Source organism: Drosophila ficusphila, unplaced genomic scaffold, assembly GCF_018152265.1.
Source record: "Drosophila ficusphila isolate 14025-0441.05 unplaced genomic scaffold, ASM1815226v1 contig_288, whole genome shotgun sequence".
Lineage (NCBI taxonomy): Eukaryota > Metazoa > Arthropoda > Insecta > Diptera > Drosophilidae > Drosophila > Drosophila ficusphila.
Window position 1 is genome coordinate 327,951 of NW_025064191.1, and position 19,707 is coordinate 347,657.

Genomic DNA, 19,707 nt, shown 5'->3' on the forward strand with positions numbered 1-19,707 from the left:
GCGATGGACGATGGAGTGCCGGGACCCAAAGTGAGGGGCCCGCCTGGAACCCTCAAGACTGCAATGAAAATCACCAGCACTCTTAGCACTTTGTATTAACTAGGTTTTTAATTTTCTCATTTTCAGTTTGTTTGTTGTTGTTGTTGGTTGCTTGGTTGGTTGGTTGGTTGTGTGTATGGGTTGCTTTATAACTGTAGTACATGGGGTCTTAGGCGGTAATAGATGATATATACTTTAATATTAATAGATAATGTATAATATAAACATAAGTTTAAACTTGTACACAAAAAATAAAATGTCGAACGTCTCTCAGATCAGTGTAGAAGTGTCCTAGCCCGCGCTCCGCTCCGCTCCGAATCACGCCACTGCCTCGTCCACCAATCAATCGCACAGAAAGCTGAAAGATTCGAGGGGAGATCAAAGCGAAGCGCGACAATTACGTGGGCGGGGACCTATTCAAAATGTATATACATACTGCAACACACATTTGGATACTCTTAGTTCTTGTATAAATAGTTTAGTTTTTAACTAATTTACATATTCATCATGCTGACGATGGCGCTCTGGCGGCTTCTTCATAATATGCATTAAATATAGTTAATTATATATGTATGTACGTGGTATATTTTAGTAGTAGCTACAACTTCAACTTATGTGCACACTCCAAAACGTATGTAACTAAAATCCGTAACTAGTATCTCTATCTGTATCTGTAATCTGTATCTGTATCTATGCCGTAGCGTTATGTGTATCGCGTATCCTGTAGCTGGTGTGTGGCCGCTTCAACTGAAGCAAGTACGGGCTACTCTAGTTTAGTTTAGTCAGGGGTCACAGGTCAGGTGGCCAACCCTCCGGCCCTCCATTCTGCTCATCCGCATCCTCCTTCTCATTCTCCTCAGCTTCGGTTTCGGTTTAAACTCATGCTCTTTATACAATTCGTTTTGCAGAAGTAAAAGGGCGTGACCTTGGGGTGGCAAGGTCTCGTTCGGCTTAAAAACAAAACTAATGTTAAAGCGCTGTCGATGCTGCAAACTTTGCGAGATTAGGTTTTTGGTTGATCCAACACGCTATTTAATCTGGAATGGAAAAGGAAAATATATAAATAACGATACCTTTTACAGGAAGCATTTAAACAGCCTATTAAACATTTTACAATAAAGTTATGGTCAAATAATTATCAAAAGCAAAAAATTAAATGCTATTTTTCAATGTTATTGATTTCAGCTTTCCTGAAGAAGATACGTTTTTTGCTCTGCTTAGCTGTGATTGCAATTTTGCTTAGAATTGTTCGCGGATATCCGATTTGATTATTTCAAACTTGATCCCAATCGGGGAAATCACGTACCTATAACATGACTCTCCATATTTGTGATGCGTGGCTTCGATGCGGGCTGTGGGATGATGGTGATCTCATCGTTGATCTTAAGCGGCTTCAGCAGCGAGTCGTTGGCCGCTCCCAGCGAACTGCGCGACATCCCTGCTCCGGATCCCGACCCACTGGACTGCGCGCTGTTCTTCTTGCTGTCCATCGCTTTCCGCGCCACAGTACTGTGAGCGGTGTACACATGCGTCTCGAACTGCTTGTACATGCCGAAGGTTGCCGTACAAACGGTGCACTTGTAGGACAGGTGAGCGGGCTTCAGGGTCATGTGGTGATCGCGCGACACGTGATTCAGCAACTTCCATTGGTACATCTGCGGAATAAACCAAGGGATCAGAAGTGATCAATCGGGAACCTTACAGAGTCTCTTACCCTTCCACAAACTGGGCAGCGACCTGCGTCCTTGCCCTTGTTGGCAGCCTCCTGCATAGAACTTGTGACCAAGCCATGAGAGCCTAGCAAGTGCCGCTCCAATCCCTGATCCGTGAAGAAGCGGAATTGACACTTTTGGCAATTCAATGGCGGCCTGTTGTAGATCATCTTGGGGTGAATCTGTTCCGAAAATAAATAACCGTTAGCAAAGAGGAATACTGGGTCAAATGGAAACTCAGCTGTACCTTCACTTTGTGCATCCACTGCATGTGATTGCGCAGCTGCTCCAGATCCTTAATGTAGCCATCGCAGATCTCGCAGATGACAAACTGCGCCTTGTTATTGCCGCTAGGACTCTGGCCGGGCTTCATACCTGCGGCCGCTTGAGGCGCCTTGCTGGACGAGGCACCCGCTCCTACGCCCACCGAGCTCTGTCGAGGTAATGGCGTTATCGAGATACTGGGCTGTCCGGCCATCGGCTTCTTGGATGCCTAAAACAATAAATAAATGTTCGATTAAAAACTTTAATAATGTGGATTCAGAGTTTACACATACTTTCTCGAGTTATCAATTACTATTAAAACGGAAAATTCATTAACGATACTAAAATCGAAATAAACCAAAACAAATATTTTCTACAGATTAGCTCACCTGGACAAGCTGACCAGCAGCGAGCTGGTAACTGTTCGGCAGTGACAAGCCCGCATTCATCGAGTTGCCCCCGCGCACAGGCGCCGGATTTCGCACCATGTTCTGTTTGGGTGGCTGCGGCGCTCGTTGTCGCATCTTAGCAGCGTTCTGGGCGGCCAGCGCTGCTGCCTGGAGATTATTTCTGGCCTGCGCCGCCGCCTGCTGCTGCTGGATGTTGGCCAGAGCGGCCTTCTGTGCCGCCGCCTGTGCAGCCATAGCCTGCAAAATGAACAGATTAATAAAAGATGTCTAAAGGCAAAGTTGAAGAAAATCCCACCTGATAAGCGGTGGCAGTGCCTACGAGACCATGACGTGGCTTGATGCGCGGTATCTTGGCCGGGGCCTCCCAGTCGTTGGGCGGCGCTAGGTTCAACTCTGGCCGGAACTTCTTGGCGCAAACAGGCTGGTGGCGCGCTAGCTTAGCCTTTCCGTTGTCCTCGAAGCCGCAGTTGGGACACTGGTGGTAGGGCAGTGGCTTGATCAGGCGCGCCTTGATGTTGTGCACCGCCTCCATGTGGTATACGATCTCCGTGGCGTTCCGTATCTCGAACGTGCAGAAGTTGCACTTGTACAGCACGCCGTTCATGTGCGGCGTCTCGTAGTGGTTTGCCATCGCCATGGCCGACTCCGACTTGAAGTTGCAGAACTCGCATCGCTTCATCCGGAACTTGAAGGGGGCGTTTTTCGTCTTCGACGCCTGCAGGTTGCCCGACAGCGCATTGATGGCCATCTCGAATTCCTTGGGATTCTGGACCTGCGCCTTGCGCATCTTGCGCTTCTGCAGTCGCAGTAGATCTGCCTGAACGTATTCCTGCACCAGGCCCACGCCGATGTCCATGAAGAACTTGCCCAGCGGACTCTCAAAGTAGTTCTCCTGTCCGGGCTTGCTGCCTCCCGGATTGTTAAGCGCCGCTCCGCCGGACGTGGCCAAGGCGGCCGCTGGCTTGATGGCCACCTTCAGGGCGCTCAGATCGTCGTTCGCCTCCTTGATAAGCACCTTGGTGCGCACCCCCGATTCTGAATCATCGTCGTCGTCCTCGTCGTCATCGTCGTCCGACTGCTCCGACCAGGACTCGTCGTCGCCGCGCTTCTTCTTCTTTTTCTTGCTCCCCTGATCATCCTGATCCGCCGGCTTGTCTTCCTTGTTCTGCTCGGTCATCATGTCGAACTCGTCGCCCTTGTCCGCCTCGGCCAAATCCTCGGCGGACAGCGCGTACTTGGTTTCGATGGCCTTGACCACCTCGCAGATGTTCTCGTGCGGCGGCTTTTCGTAGATGTAGGGCACAATGAAGGAAGGCGCTTCCAGCACGAACATGTCGTCAGTGAGGCCGGGCAGCAGGTTGGCGTTGTTGGTCATGCTGGGCAGTCCGGTGAGCGAGAGCGTCGGCGGATTCAGCTGCACTGGGCTGGCGCCCAAGCCTCCCGCCATGGGAACCAGCTTCGGTGGCACCACGCCCAGATTGGTGGCTGCCCCCGTCACGGCATTTGTTATGGTAACGGGGTAGACAGAATCCCTGGGTCCGGGCACCGAGGACGAAACGCCGTCGTGGGGCATCAGAGATCGGGCGTCCTTGATAGTCAGCTGGCCTAATCCCGAGGGCGTCGAGCTGCGCTGCCTCTTGTGGCTGGGTTGCTGCTGCAGCTCGTCCAGATCGCACTTGCGCTTGCCGCTGGGGGAAATACTTGGCGGTGTGTCGTCCTCGATCACCACGCAGTCATCGTCGTCGTCATCATCCTCGTCCTCTTGAACGATAGGCGGTGGCGGCGTGGCCTTGACTACTGGTGTCGCTGGGGAAAGCTTTTTCACTGGCGGCGGTGGAGCCGGGGACTCCGTGTCCGAATCGGAGGCTATCAGCACAGCATCGTCGGAGGAGTCGCCTCCACTGGATGGCACCGGGTTGGCAGCCTTCTCGGTGGGCTTGGCCGGCTCTTTGTGTGCCGGGAGATCCTCCATTTCCTCGTCACTATCCTCGTCCAGGTTGACCACGCCGCCGTCTGAGGAGGCGACTGCCGCTTTTGTTTCTGCTAAACTGGCCTGCCCATTCTCTTTTTGGTTGGGACTGGCTCCGAAGCCATTCTCCTGCTTGGATTTGGGCTCCTCCTCATCGTCCTCTTCGCTGGCCACACTCTCCACGGCATCCAGATGGGCCTTCTTCCCTTTGCGTAGTTCCTCCTCCTGCACTGTCGCTGCTCCCAGGGGATCTTCGGCCTCGCAGCTGTTTTCCGCCGTGCTGCCGATCTTCTCGGCCTCGTCGTCGTCTTCGGGCTCGTGATCCCCGTCTCCGTTGGTGGTGGCCCCTTCCTCCTCGTCCTCCTCATCCAGCTTGGGCTCCTTGGAGCTACTGCTGGTGATCTGTGAGTCCTCGTCGTCGTTTTCCAGGTGGCTTTCGACCACTTCCTCGTTGTCGCCCACCTCCATTAGCTCCTCGGGCGCCGGAGCTTGGGGGGAAGCCTCTGCCACATCCTCCATGGCTAAGTCCTTGTCTCCAGCGGGTTCCAGCTTCTCCGTAGGTGGCGACTCCTCTACTTTCTGCTCCCCAGCCGGCCGCCTTTCCTCCTCGTCCTCCGCTCTGAGCCTATGCTCATCATCCTCTGCTGTGGTTTTGGTTTGTTTCGGTGAACTTGATGCGCTGGCAAGCTTTGTCGTGGGCTCGGCCACGCCCTCCGGCAGAACGACATCGACTTCAGTCATTTGAGGTCTGTTCCCTGCTCCGTGGAATGTGCCCAAGTCAGTTTATCTTCCAGCTGTTTTTGTTTCTGCAAGAGATAATTTGGGAGTTTAGAAAAACCATAAAGTTGATTAGGGATCATTACTTGAAAAATGTATGGGCGAGCTTCTTTAGACCAACCGGAAAAATTGGCACGTAAAAGAAAACTAAAGTATCAAAAAGCAATGAATGAGCAGCACAAAACGCAGCGGGCAAAGAGTAAAAATAAAAAGAGCTAAAACTGCAGAAAGAGGAGGTAAATGAAGACGGGGGGCAAAGAGAAGTGGCGAAAAAATTAACAATCACCGAAAAATATTTGAAAATCTAGGTGAATTAAAAAGGTGAATTTAAGAAAAGGCGGACGCAAAACGGCAAGAGGAAACACCGAGAAGCGGGGGAAGTTGAAAGAATGGTTTGATACAAAATGGCTGCCATATTGGATTAAAACTAAAATACAATTTAATATGTAATGTAAGTATGTAAATTGGCCTTACACTGCGAGAAAAACGAACCAGGGCCAAGGAGTTATTTATATATGTAATTTATATACTTGTGCATAAACAAACGCAGTTACATACATATATTAAAAACATATATTTATATGTTTATATGAAATGTTTGTATGTACAAACGAACAGTTACCGAGCACAGCCAACAAAACGATTGACATACATACATACAGACACCCAAACGCACACAAGCCGCTCGCACATATATATACAATCTATATATACAACGACATATGTATATATGTTTGTAAGCGAGGGAAAGGGGCGGAAGGGCGGGCGGGGGGCGGCACGGATGACGACGTTTGGCTTTAGCTTTTTTTAGTTGTTTTTGTTGTTGCTTGACTGACGGCGTGGTGGAGTATACTTTTTGTTGTTGTACTTTTTTGGTACAGGAGCGTGTTTTTGCGCTAGTGTTTGTCCATGTATGTGTGTGTGTGAGGCGCTTGCTTTCGTGTGTGTTTTTCTGCTTCTATGATGGTTGGATCTCACCTTACTTTTTATATATAAATTGGTTAAGCAAAACTATGTTTTTTTAATACTAATTTCAGCAGCCATTCACACTGTTTGATTTTTGCCGCACTTACATTTACATATTTCCCCTCGCAATCGGCAGGTTGTTGTTTTGTTTCGCCTCCCTTTTGCTCCCTTGATCACAATAAACAAATGTCTTTCAAAAATCAAGGATCGTTTTTGTGGCGAAAAAAACCAGGGAAAATCCGAAAAATTCGCGTGGGGCTTTTTTTTGAAAAAAAAACTGAGTGGAAAGAACGCCGAAGGCGGAGACACAAGAGACAAGCGAACGAACAAGCAGACAAGGCAAACTGGAAATGTGTGAGGCGGAAAAAGCAAAAACAGAGTTGCAACAAACAGCCGGGCGCGCTCAGGGTTGCAGCGTGCCAATCGACTATCTGATATCGGTCATCGATAACGTGCCATTGCCAAAGAGCCAGTGCTAAATTGCCAATTTATTACATACTCGACTACTATATTTTTCCCTATTTTTCTTTCCTTTGAAGACGCACAATCTTTTCAGCTACTTGCCGGCTAATAAGAGAGCTCACTCTCTTTTAAACGCCTCTCTAAAATAGCGAATTACCGTGTGAGGCGCATGGCCCGCACACATGTGCCACTATGTGTGCGTTTGTGTGCATGAATGGAATAGCGTGGAATGGGAGGGAAAACAAATTCGACAATTGTACGCGCGCCACGAACGAAATGAACAAAACAAAACTGAAACGGCATCGCTGTCGCCGGTTTTACTTTGATGGATTTATGTGATTCGACATGTGCAGATATTCAAACGGAGCGCGCGAAAAATATTTTATATCATTTAGAAGCGCGAATGAATATGGTCAGTTGCAGCTCCCCCGCTGCCCCCCTAAACACACACCAACACATACTAGCGTCTTAAACTGTATACTCATCACGATACTTTTGCTGATGCTTCTTCTTTCTCCTCCAACTTATTTCAGATTACGCTGCCCCTCTCTTTCGCACCCACGGCTCCCGGGATATATACAACCGTTCAAACCTATCTATATGTATACATACAACTAAATATGTATGTCCGTATGTAAGGCCCTGAATGTGTGTGTGTGTGTCTGTGCGATTTGGTCTATATGCAAGTACAAAATTTGAAAGTAACCCGCTTGTGGCGCATTTTCCATCCCCCTTCCCACCCCCGTGATCACCATCATCATCAACTTTGTTGAGGTCGAAGGGTAACGGGGTAAAAAGTCCAGTATGCGGTCATCTAAACCTAATCCCAATCCCAAACCCAAGAAATCGCCATCATTCACCATCGGAGGACCCACTAACGACCCAAACCTAGAAACCCATTACCAAACTACCGCCGCACTTTATGTTATACATACACGTGACCTTTTCCGATATCAAGTAAATTAGCCAGTTAAAATTACAGATTGCAAAGCTAAAGAGAAATTCCTCTTTAGAATTCGGGTTTGAAATCTATTTGAGAATCATCCTAGGTATTTCAATAAGATCACAGTTTAAGATAACGAGGTACTTTTAAAATAAGGTTTAATAATAATAATGAAATTGAGTTGTTAAGTATGTACACGTATCTAGCAAGTTAATTTTGTCCAGAATGGATTTCCATCAAAATTTTTTTTAGAATTAATAGAATTAATTAATTTGAAGTTTTATTTTGGAATTGCAATATAAAGTAAGTATAGAAGTTTACAAATAATAGAAAATTATTTAAATAAACCTTACACATACAAAAATGGGATTTGAAGTCCTATTTAGAGAGAATTGTACTGATTTTATTAAAATCCATAAGATGAGAGACCGTCTTGGATACGAACAATTTTGGCGTGATTATCTTATACATATGTATATTGCTTTGCAAATTTCTATGACTCACGACTTATACAGTTTTCAAAATAATTTATATAAAGGACACGTAAACAGTTATACTTAAATTAAATTATAAAAACGTTGTTTGACAAATATGGTAAAACATTGTTTAAGCTTTAAATGAAAATGATGAAAGAGAATTAAATAAGAAAATTATTGCCAAACTCGCAATCTTTCTAGTTATGATTATCATAATGGCTGCTTCACTCTGACCTCGCTTCTGCTACCACATTTTATACACAACTCGATATTTAACCTACAAAATTCACATGACAACAAAAAGAACCCAAGCCTAAGTTAATAACCATTTACAGTTTCTGGCCTAATTTCTCACCTTAATCATTCGCTGCGGGTTGACTTGGCTATAAGAAGTTACTGCCGAATAACCAGATCTGATCTTCAATTGTCCGCCGTCTCGTCCTCTTCGTCCTCGTTGAAGGACAGCTTGCTGGTGGTCGCCTTGGATTTCTTGCTCTTCGATTTCTCAGATTTTCTACCGGATTTCTCAGATTTGCTGCCGGATTGGGACTTATCTTCTTCGATGTGGGGCTGCTTGACACGCTGCTTGAAAACTATTGGTTGAGTCAGATCCGCTCGCTTTTCGGCTAATTCTGGGAATGTATAAAAAGGGGAAATTAATTATTAGCATGGGCAACAATGGTCATTTAATATAATTCACGAAAATGTATTGATTTGAAACCAATAATTTTTATTTGTCAAGTGCGTAAAAGCTTCTACAATCAAGGAGGTCTATAGGTTCAAACTGATTATTGGATCGGAAATGTATCTGGGTTTGAAGAATTGCAGCTTACGCAGAGGGGAAAATCAGAACAGACCACCTACAACCCCCTATCCCGGTTACCATCACTTTCCAAGCAGCACCCACAAGATGTTTTTCTCGGTCCTCTCTTTCCCCTCCAACCGCCTCCTCTTCCCTCCTGCTCCACCTACTGATTCGCAACCCGCCCCCGGCACCCCCTGTCCAACATCCTCTTGCCACCCCATCCCAGTCCCGCCTCCTCCGCCGCCTCCACCACGTTGCCAAGCTACTTTGGCCCGCTCTTTCACTTCTCTTTGCTCGCCTGCTTCGTTCATCATTGTCTCTCCGCTTTGGCCGCCCCTTCATCCGTTCGTTCTTGCCCACGTTGTTTTTACCCGATTTTCTGCGCTCTTCCAAGAGGGGAGCAGCGGGGGAAGCGGAAGAGGTGGACAAAGCAAGCGGCAGCTGCTGTTGTTAACTTCTTTGCCGGCTGCTTTATCGGCCCGCCCGCTTTGCCAACGATTTTTATCACATGCTTTGCTTTAGCGGAGCCCCCAATGAAAATGTCAGTGTGTATGCCTCGTCGGCTACTAGCATGGGTATGTGTGTGTGTGTGTAAGGGGTGCTCCGCTGGGCAAAAGGGAATCTTCAGGACAGAAATTCACAAAGATAATCATGGCAACATCAGACTTAAAAATTGATACTGCCCTAAAAGTCCACATATTACACATACTTTCTGGCCCACAAATCTCCAACAAACGGATCTTTTTGCACTACCGTTAGTTTTTCATTGGCAGAAATGCACCAACACACGCGCGCACACATATATAAAAACTTTTATATATATATATTAGATATATGTAACGCTGGGCAGAAGAAGACAACCGCTCGATTCTGACTGAAAAGTTAAACTGAAAGACAAACTACAACATCCTACCTACGCACACACGTGCAACTGCCGCCGCTGGCTGCTTTTCTTTGTGTGTGTGTGTGCGAGCGTGTAAGTTTGTATTATATATATGTATGTATGTATGTACCGACCTTTGGCGGCCAACTGTTTCTCCGTTTTGGCCTCTTCGGCGGACAGATCTCCAGGCCTGAGGACCACAACTTGCGGCTGTTCGTCCTCTCTATCCGGGCGGGAATCCTCCCCGGAATCGTAGTCTTCCGGCTCCAACCGCTGGCGCTATTTATGGAGTAAGGCCCCGAGAAATTCGCATTAGAATTCCCCGGATTACACAGCCCATAAGACCGAAAACTCACCTTGGTCTCGACGCTGGGTCCTTCTTTGTAGCCGATTTCCGCCTTCAACTTGGCCAAAAAACTTGGTTCCTGCGGCTTAACGTAGGTAATGTTGTTGCGCTTGGACATATCAGATATAGCGGCTATAACATCCCAGTTTTTGGCCGAATTCGCAGCGCTTTCTATCGCAGTTTCTATTTAGGAAAGCAAATTCTTGTTGAGGGTGGCAAAAAACATATGTTCACTTGGGCAGTGTGGGTCAACGCGCGTTGTAAGCACCGCTGGAAAATTAACACTATAACTTTTTGGGACTTAAATAAAGCAATCACTCAATAATAACAACTTTATTAGTTGGAAATTTTAAGTTAAAGGTTGCTTATTTGTTGTTTAACTTTTAGATCTTAGATTGTTTTGTGTTATCGATAACCGTGATAATAAACAGCTGTGTTTAAGAGAGAGAGTGGTGCCCAGGCGAGAGAGTGGTGCTAATGGCTAACTGCGAAAGAGTGTTACCCATAACAATTAACATCGAATGGGCAGCATTGTTTTGCCAAAGCGGTTACTTTTTAAAAATGGCTCGAAGATAAAAACAAATTAGTACTGATATAAAACATCCAATAATCTTACAGTAAACTTACCACCCCTGTTCAACTGGCAAATTACCCGCGGGAAAGTCTATTTCCCGCGACGTGTCATCAATTTACGAATAGATTTGTGCTGGATTCGCTTCCTTTGCTCTCGCCAATCAAAAAATGGGAGCATAAAACTGTCGCATAACTTGCAAATTTTCCGCCTCACCTGGAATGCGATGCCCCGAAACAGAAATATGATCGAACCTGACAGCAAAACAATACACAGCGGCATTCATCAACGTCAGTGGCTTCCATTTGCGATGTCGTATGCACAGCCTCCCCATCGCCTCCCCGAATCACCCCCCGACCCGTCGCCCTCCTCCCTTGGAACATAATAAATCATCTGCAAATTGATTTCAAAACTTCGACAGCTAACCGAAAAAGTGCTGCCGAAAAAGGAGGCAAAATGAAAACTGCAGCAAAACGGAGAAATTTTATGAGCTGCAGCATATGTCGGGCAAAAACAAATAGGCTACACTGAGAGAAAGCAGCACTCACATAGCTAACTTACTTTTATTTTATTTGTTGTACTTTAAATGGGGATGATTATCTTATTTTCTCTGGGACTTGTAGTCAAGCGATTGATTTATTTGTATCTTATAATATTAACATATAGAATGATTGAATTTTCCCTCAGTGGTTAATCCTGCTGGAAAACAAAAAGGAAACTCCGCTTTCTGCATTCTGGCACGCGCTGGAGCTTCCCCCAAAGGCTTCTCGCCGGTCCCCGAACTAATATCAAATTGATAGCTTTTAAATTTGATTTCGCGTCTTATCACCGACCGCTTAAGCGAGCAGTTTCGCATCGAAGCCCCCTCCCCCTTTGGGGGTTCCCCCTTGGAGGGTGGAGCAAATGGAGTGTGCCTGTCCTGGTGCCACTGCCTCCCACTCATGCATTAAAAATGAGGCTGGCAGAGCATTTGATGCTGGCGAGTGCAACGTGGCGTATGCTTGTTGTGTGTTGTGTTCTGTGTTTTGTGTTTTGTTTTGCTCGCTTTGCGTCCGCATTGAAAATACATCGAAAATGCCGGTGCAGCCCGAGTGCTTCGGCCTTGATGCGGCGCTATGAAGTGGATATAGTGGATATAGAGTCATCCATCCTCCGTAGGCTTCAGCTCCAGCCACACGCTGGCCAACTAATACGAGTATCGAGAACTCTTGAGAACGCAGGGCCCCAGCAGAATGTTATCACAGTCTGCATCCGGCACGGAGTCCTCTGCCTCTGCCTCTGCCTCTGCCGAGGTCCTCTGCTGGCGTCGACGGCGCTGCATGTGCAACTCGGGACTCGGCTCCACGGTCCGCCTTTCAGTGCTGTGTTCTGTTCGGCGCTCAGATGCTCGTCGGCATTTGGCGCGTGCAGTTCAGTTCAGTTCAGTTCGGAGGTTCAGCAGTCGCTTTTTATACGCAAACGTTCTAAAATTAAACAATTCGCGGAAGCACTGGGAGAAATTATCTGATTGTTCGGGTACAGTTCGGTTTTACTTTTCCGTGTGACTTCTGTAGCTCTAGAGCATTGGCGATATTAATTACGAGTTCAGTTCTGAAAATCATAACAATTTGAACATAAATTATACTTTTTTCACCATAAATATTCAGCTATAAATTGTTATGATCAAGTCCGAACTGAACAGTAATTAAATCAAGCCCTAATGAGAATAAAGAAGTACTATTTTCCTCTCTGTGTAGCAGGCAAAGCCTAGGCGACATGTAAGCCGCACTTGCGCAGTGTTCGAGCACCGCTTCCAGTGATAAACACCGCCAACCGCCAACCAACCAACCAAGTGATAAACGAGTGGTTCTAGCTTGGAACTTCCGCCCGCGGAACGCGCTTATCGCCGCGATTTGTTTCGCCTCGAACAGTTCTTGAAGGAACATCCATCTGGTGAGAAGTGCGTGGTGTTCCGCCTCGAAATGCGAGTTCCGCTGCTCCTGCTGCAGCTCTTCGGCCTGCTTCTCCTGCTCTCCGGCGGAGCCAAGGCCGCCTACTGCCCTTCAGGATGCAGCTGCGTGGAGCGAACCGTGCGCTGCATCCGCGCCAAGCTCTCCGCCGTGCCCAAGGTGCCACAGGATACCCAAACTCTGTAAGTACCCCCCAGGTGGTTGATCTTCATTGGGATGCCAAATAATTATAATTTTCACAAGGGAAAAAAAAAGAATGGAGAAAAAAACATAGTGAATAGAACTCTAGAAGAATTTCTTGCATGGAAAAGTGACCTAGATTAAAGTGTTTGTCTTAATTAAAACTCAATAAATTAGAAAAGTTTTATAGAATTCATCTGCCTCGAGGAGGAATATACTAATAATCATTCTTGCCCGACTTGAACTGCAAACATAAATCAACGCGGGAGTTGGCTTGCAAATCCATAAATTAGTTTTTAATGTTTTCTGTGCGCTGCGAAAAGATGACAGCGTTAATTTGACGCCTCCCTTTCTTCGCGCTCTTTCCCCTTTCCCCTCTCCCTTTCTCCACTTTCTCCCCTTTCTTCGCCCCTTGGGAGCCGGGAATCCGCATCTTCAGCGACGCCACGCTATGTTGACTCAATTAAACGGATGTCTAACCGGCGAAAGCTGACTGGGATTTGTGTATTTATCACGCTGCCTGGCGCGTATTTGCATGCATGTGCAATATTTCTGACGTCGCATTTATTTTCGAAAATGTCAGCAGTTCTCGCATGAATTTCGGGGCCCGCCACTCCGCAGCCACTCCGCAGTCACTCCACAGTCACTCCGCTCCCGTGGCATGTAGGTTGGCAAATGTTTGCGGAGCATATGCATATTTATGTAGGCCGTGGCATGTCCCAAACCGAAGCAACATCCTCGAACCTCGAATTTCGCATCCTGGCAACCGAATTGCACCAGCTGCAGCTGCGGGAGCCGGCGGCAAGTTATCAGACAGAAAAACAGTCTCCGCTGGAGGAGGCAAGATATCCGGACAGACAGACGGAGCGAGATTTTCGTGGTATTTACCGAGAATTCAATTTCCACGGGGGTGAGCCGCTTTTGATGGCCGGGATGTGCTGATTCGCGGGGAGGGGAAGGCAGGAGGGGGACTTCCACAGGACTGGCAGGTGCAAAATGCATCCTGGTCGGGGGAATAGGCGAAGCCACTCACTTCCCGTGTCAACGAGTGTGGAGCCATTCAACAAATCGATTTCACGGGGCTTTAAAGCTCCAAATGACACTCAATGGGGAATATTATGCGCGGATTGTTTTTTGAAGGTTTATCTCATGAGTATGCTCATTAGTAACTGATTTAAATAGTACTTTATACTTATTCACTTAAAGAGTATTTATCTGTACCAATGGGTGGCACTTTTTAAAGTCTGACAGACGCAAACACCGCTCTCCCAACGAAAATGGTTGAAACCAATTACTGCAGATGTCAACGAGTTGGGAGTTCCGAAATAAATGGACTCATTATTTCGGGGAAAATTAAATTTTACGGACTTTAGGCGAAACGCTCTCGAAGTGATAAGTGCAGTGACCAAATAACATGAATATAAAATACTAAAATAATTATAGAAAATTAAAATTCAATTGGGACGGTTCAATGGCTTAACTGCATAAATGCATAAATGGAGTTCCTTGACAGCAGCCAAAGGCATCTTCTATTTACTATAAAATTATGTGACATAAACATTTGTAGATACCACATAAATTAAGGTTTTTTCTCTAAGCATATGCTAATAATTAACAATCTTTTATTGGCACATAAATGTTTTGAAAATAGAAACATTCCTCGGGCAGTTAAATAATTAAATGAACTCACATATCGCATTTGAAAGCGAAACTCTGAGAAAGCAGCGATTCCTTGCGGTTAAATATTCCATCTGATTTGCATTCCATCCACTCCCCCGGGAATCCTCATCCACTTGCAAATCTCACTCGCAGGATCGCATCCTTTTCCATTTGTTTGGCTCGCCACACAACAATTTCTCAAATGGGTGAAAGAAGTCCTGGCTGAAAAACGGGGGGGAACAGCCGACAGCGTTTGGCAGCACTTAAATTAATCTTCATTTTAAATAAGGTGATGGCTGCATAATTTATCATGACTCAGGAGCGACGGCATCCGCACACACAACGCAACAATAGAAAAATCTGAAAGCCCAGAAATCCCAGAAATCCCAGAAAAGAGCAGAAGAGTGCAACTTGCCAGTGCGAATCGCTATTCGTTATTTTGCAGCCGACCCGTTGCACACTTTTAATTAATTTGTTTCATTTATTACTGCATGTGTCTAAAGTTGCTCTTGTTCTCCGCTAGAAGCACATGCTAGTGCACTTGCTTTTGTTTTCTGTTTGCTGTTTTCTGTCGACTCGGATTGCCGTTCTCCTTCCATAATTCTCGAAATGTTTCCCGCCAGTCCACGAAAATACGAGTACGAGCACACATTTTCCCAGCGAGAGACAACCATTTTATGGCTCACACATGCCAGCATTTCGGTTCGGTTCGGTTCAGCTCTGTCTTCATGAAAATATTCTTGATTTCATTTTGTTAATGGCGAAAATTTTGTTTACAATTTCTTCTCGGAGGTCACTGGAGATAAAAGTCGGGCAAACCGAAAGGAGACGATGTGAAAAATAGTTTACTCTGAGCAAGCGAGCCATAAATGTCCAGTGTTTATTTTGGGAAACTGATCACGATTGTCATCGCACAAACTAATAAGAACTAGTTATGAATTCAAAACTATTAATCTGTTTGAGGAACCTATAATATTCTCCAGATTTCCAGGCAACTTGCATAAGCTTTTCAGTGAATTCTTTTATACTTTGGACCCTCAGCTCGAGTTTCAATTTGATGTTGCTGCAATTCAGAGCTTCTCAGGGCCTAAGCCACATTTCACTTCTTCGGAGCTGTCCATCCATCAGGCATAAAGTCACTACTCCGCAGCCATTGAAAGTCCTCGCCTCGCCAGGATGGGGTCATAAAAAATCCTGCGCCACCTCCCGAGCATCCTTTTCATATCCTTGACTCGCCTCGAACAAAGGCCCAGCATTTTTGGCCCGTCCCGTGTGTACTCGTATTTAAACTGGCAGCTAAATGGAAGTCGAAACTGTGTAACATACGGCGGCGTTCGCCTGCATCATTCATCTTGCCACGCCCCCTCGCCGACCCCTCCGACCGCCCACTCACATGGCAGCCGTTGAAGGGGGCGTGTTTTGGAGGGGCAGTTATAGCTGCCTAAATCCTCCTCTGAGTCTGAGCTAAATAAATGCACTTGATTCCATTCCATGATGATGCATTTTCAGCTGACCTCCCATTCAGCACACTTCTCTGCCTGCTTCGCCGCGGAGGCAGTTGCTCTGCCATTATTCCCGGCCTTATCCACTTCCGATCCAGCCCCCAAGTTACTGGCAAGCACCGAGGCAAATCAGTAAAGTAACCTTAATTCCATAAAGAATAGGAATATGAATATGAATAGTAAATACAAAGTACGTAATGCTTTACTTAGCTAATGTTGCTTACCAGTAAAGAATTTTATACAATATTATTAAGACGTTCATTAGCACCTCTTTTTATATTTAACCCTTTCTGTAGTGGAAACTTTTTCGCTCTGTGTACCTTCGCCTGAAAAGACGAGCACATAAAACGCAGATGTAGCCAAGACATTCAAACTAAATCTGCTCTCCGCCAGCATCTTGGCCACACATGCCATCTAATAACCCGGGCATTATGCACATATGAAACATATCTCATATTGCCCGACCGACTTGCCCCGCCCACCCCCTGTTCGCCGCCCACTTTGCGGTGTGTCAAAACAAAAGTCGCCGCACGTTGCATGCATGGCATATTAAAAAGTTTGATTAGCGTCCAGTTCGCTGACTCTGCCACGCCCGCCCCGCCCACTCGGACAATATGCCACAAGGTCTGCTATGTACATATAGATATGTATATATATATATACGAGCATGAGCATGAATATGAACATGAATAAATATGTGTGCATGGACAATATTTGCCTGTTCGTTTTTTTTGGGAATCAACTATTTGCGAAAACTATTTTGCTAGCAAAAATGTTTCAACTCCCCTGTTGCTCCTGCTTTTATTTCATTTGGGCCGCCACATTCCCCTCCCCCTTTCCCTATCCCGCTTATCCTGAATCCCCCCTCAGTATCCCCCAGTTAGGCCCCCTGCCCGGAAATCCCCATTTTACCGCCATACTTTTCTGCATTTCTCATCTCGTCGGGTGCATTTATGCGTGAGAAATGCCTTGTATTTTGTAGCTGGACTCCGTCTCCATATCCTTGTTCCTGTTGCCTGTTCCAGTTGCCTGTTCCTCCTGCCATGTTGTTATTAAATATGCATAAATTTCCTTTTTGCCCAGGACTCGCTGCTGTTGTTGCTGGCGCTTTGCATTTGCATTTGCATTTGCTGTTTATTTGTCGGTGGAAATATTGAAATTGTTACCAATGGATAGCAGATTCCAGCGCCGAGAACTTGTTTCCGGTCGAGGGGGGACGAAGGGGGATCTCAAGAGGGGGCTCAGGTGTGGATGAACAGGCAGGAGGAGGTAGATATATATATGCACACGAGTATGTTTATCTGGGAGTGTACTTCTGTATATCCAGGTTGTGTGCTGATAATTACGACAGTCTTCAAAAGTGGAACGATTTCTGACTGATTTCGGAGAATTTAATTCGGTTTGCGATGAGTTGTGGCGAGCTGATGAAGCTCATCAAAAGTTAAAATACATCTTAATGAGCTTAAACTTTAATAACTTGTATGGCTTCAGTGTTTTCTGTTCAAGAAGGTTCGAAGTATGAAATTAGTTTATGATAAATGGTGAGCCTTAAAACGATTAAAACTGATTTATGCTCGCAGCTGAATAGATAATGTTTTATTTATGCTGTTGATCCCCTCTGGCCAAATTTTAATCAAAGCGTTTTTGTCTTGTTAAAGATGTTTCACAATTTATGGATAGCTTGATCCTGTGATTTGTGACTATTTAATTTTGTTAATGACATTTATGGCTTCACGGGGCTTATAATTGAACTGCTGCTAAACTAGAACAAACATAATAAATCTGAAAAAATTGTATGCAATTAATGTGAATAAAAAGAGGGAGATTTATGCATTAAACCGATGTTAATTTTTTAGAGCTTAAAGTTATTTATAAATCCATGATGCAGTGGGCAAGCACCTGCCACAACACTCTGGAATTTAATCTAATTTCCCAAAGTGGTGCTTGTAATTGAAAAACTCTTCCTGCAGCCATTCCATCAATCAGAGCGTCTGCGTTTGTCTAGTGATAAATCCTCGAAATGCGTTTCGAATTCAATTACCAATCAATCAAAGAGCATTCAAACGTCGCCGACTCTCTTTTCCCGCCATCTGTCTCATTTTTCCCCGCCACGCCCCCCCCCCTGGCCCCGCCCACTTGTCAGGATTTTCCCCTTTTTGTGATGTATAATATTACTGTTATTGTTGCTGCCTCGCTTTTTGCCCCGCCGGTTCAGTCTGGTTTGACTTTTCAATTGTTGCCATATTTCTGCAGCCGAAAAAAGAGCAGCATGGAATAAAATTAAACTGCGAGTGCGAACAATGTGCGATGGTCGTGCCACATGTAATATGATTTGTAATTATGCAAATGAAGCGGTTGACCAGAAACCCACTTCAATGGCAGCCAAAACGGCTGATTAAAGCCGACCGATTGGCAAGTTGCGAGCTTCAAAGGTTCAAGGGCTCAAAGGGAAGTCCCCGAAGGCAGGGCAGAGTTTTTGCCAATCAAAGCGTATGCATTTTTAATTCACTGTCACAGGCAGCAGCAGTGGAAACGGAGCTGCAAATCGGGCAAATCGAGTGGCATCTCGGCAGATTCAGATTCCTATTCCGATTCAGATTCACATTCAGTTGCAGGGACTCACTCGAGACTGCTGATTCCGCCAAGAATCTGCCAGAGTGCCAGGCTTCACTCCGATTCACTTTGACATAGAAAAATCTCCTATTGATTTCGGGAGAACTCCCCGCAATTTGCATTTAAAGCTGCTTGTTCGATGCTGGGTGCTGGATGCTCTGCCTCTCCCCTCTTTAATGCTACAAAGTGCCACTTGGTTCATTTGCCAGCAGCTCTCCTTCGGATCCTGCCACACTGCCCCATCGGCCCCATCTCCCTGCCACACTGCCACGCCCAGCAGCTTTGTCATTTCGCATGCTCGTTAGTGCGGAGCAAAGAATGCAAAGTAGCAAGATAGCAGAGCTGTGTGCAAAGTGCAGCAGCAACATCATCGCAGCACAAACACATGCCACAATTTATAAGCAAAGTTATTTTGCCACCGAGCGAGCTAGAGCAAAAAAAGCTCAAGGGGGGGCAGAGGAGGCAGAGGGGGCGGGGCTGTGGCAAGCAGCAACATGTCAAAGTGGAGCAATCGGCATGTGCAACGGACACAGAACAGGACACTGAACAAGGAGAACAGACGTGCACTGCACCAAAATCAGTACTCAAAGGCACATCAATCATTTCCAAATTGTTTTTTGATGGTTTAAGAACTGAATTCTGGATTGCAATGAAGAGGAACTAGAACAGTTATATCTAGAAAGTGTTTCTTAGTGGGATTTTTCGCACAGTGTAGAGCCTGGCAACCGGCGGTCAAGCATAAGAAACAAGCAGCATCAGCAGCAGTCGAAAAGCGAAGCGAAGAGAAGAGGGGAGGGGAATCTTCAGTGGAGGAGGAGCTGCCTCCCATAAGTATGCTATGGCAACAGAGCGCAGCCGAAAGCGGAGGAACCAGAGCAAAAATAGGAGGGAGGAACTGGGAACTGGCAGATGCGCCATCCTCCTTATCATCCAGGTGAGCCAGGTGGCCAGGTGAGACGCCTCCTTCCGAGTCGAACTGCAGTCAGCAGCAGGCGTTGGCCAAGGAAAAAACAGGAACAGCAGAAGATGATTCCAAGAGATTCGCAAGCCGAAACGTAAAATACTCTTGTCAATAATTCAAGTATTAAGTTTTAAGAGGACCAATCTTATCACTTGAAGAACATTTTGAGTCGGAGATGGCAGATCATCCCTCCAAATGAGTCGCCCTTTTCCAGGGTATT

General features: G+C 46.0%; 3 protein-coding genes across 4 annotated transcripts in view; 1 reads left to right on the top strand and 2 right to left on the bottom strand.

Moving 5' to 3' along the window:
* Nucleotides 1-86: 86 nt before the first annotated feature.
* Nucleotides 87-6,477, bottom strand: LOC108099132. Its single transcript, XM_017202471.2, has 7 exons — nucleotides 6,245-6,477; nucleotides 2,721-5,200; nucleotides 2,405-2,662; nucleotides 1,999-2,244; nucleotides 1,754-1,933; nucleotides 1,346-1,694; nucleotides 87-1,076 (listed from the first exon to the last, which is right to left on the bottom strand). The coding sequence occupies exons 2-7, from the start codon at nucleotides 5,133-5,135 to the stop codon at nucleotides 1,072-1,074; spliced, it is 3,453 nt and encodes a 1,150-aa protein (XP_017057960.1). The 5' UTR covers nucleotides 5,136-5,200; nucleotides 6,245-6,477; the 3' UTR covers nucleotides 87-1,071.
* A 1,896-nt stretch (nucleotides 6,478-8,373) lies between these two features.
* On the bottom strand, nucleotides 8,374-10,443 carry LOC108099135 (uncharacterized protein KIAA1143). The gene is made up of 3 exons (XM_017202474.2): nucleotides 10,063-10,443; nucleotides 9,841-9,985; nucleotides 8,374-8,650 (listed from the first exon to the last, which is right to left on the bottom strand). The coding sequence occupies exons 1-3, from the start codon at nucleotides 10,168-10,170 to the stop codon at nucleotides 8,439-8,441; spliced, it is 465 nt and encodes a 154-aa protein (XP_017057963.1). The 5' UTR covers nucleotides 10,171-10,443; the 3' UTR covers nucleotides 8,374-8,438.
* A 1,556-nt stretch (nucleotides 10,444-11,999) lies between these two features.
* Nucleotides 12,000-19,707, top strand: part of LOC108099100 (peroxidasin) — a 29,711-nt gene continuing 22,003 nt past the window's right edge. Inside the window, exons 1-2 of one of the 2 annotated variants that reach the window (XM_017202419.1) lie at nucleotides 12,000-12,138; nucleotides 12,360-12,754. In XM_017202419.1, the coding sequence (XP_017057908.1) occupies nucleotides 12,585-12,754 (170 nt within the window). In that variant the 5' untranslated portion in view covers nucleotides 12,000-12,138; nucleotides 12,360-12,584. The remainder of the gene's footprint in view (nucleotides 12,139-12,359; nucleotides 12,755-19,707) is intronic. The other variant, XM_017202420.1, reaches the window with a different exon arrangement.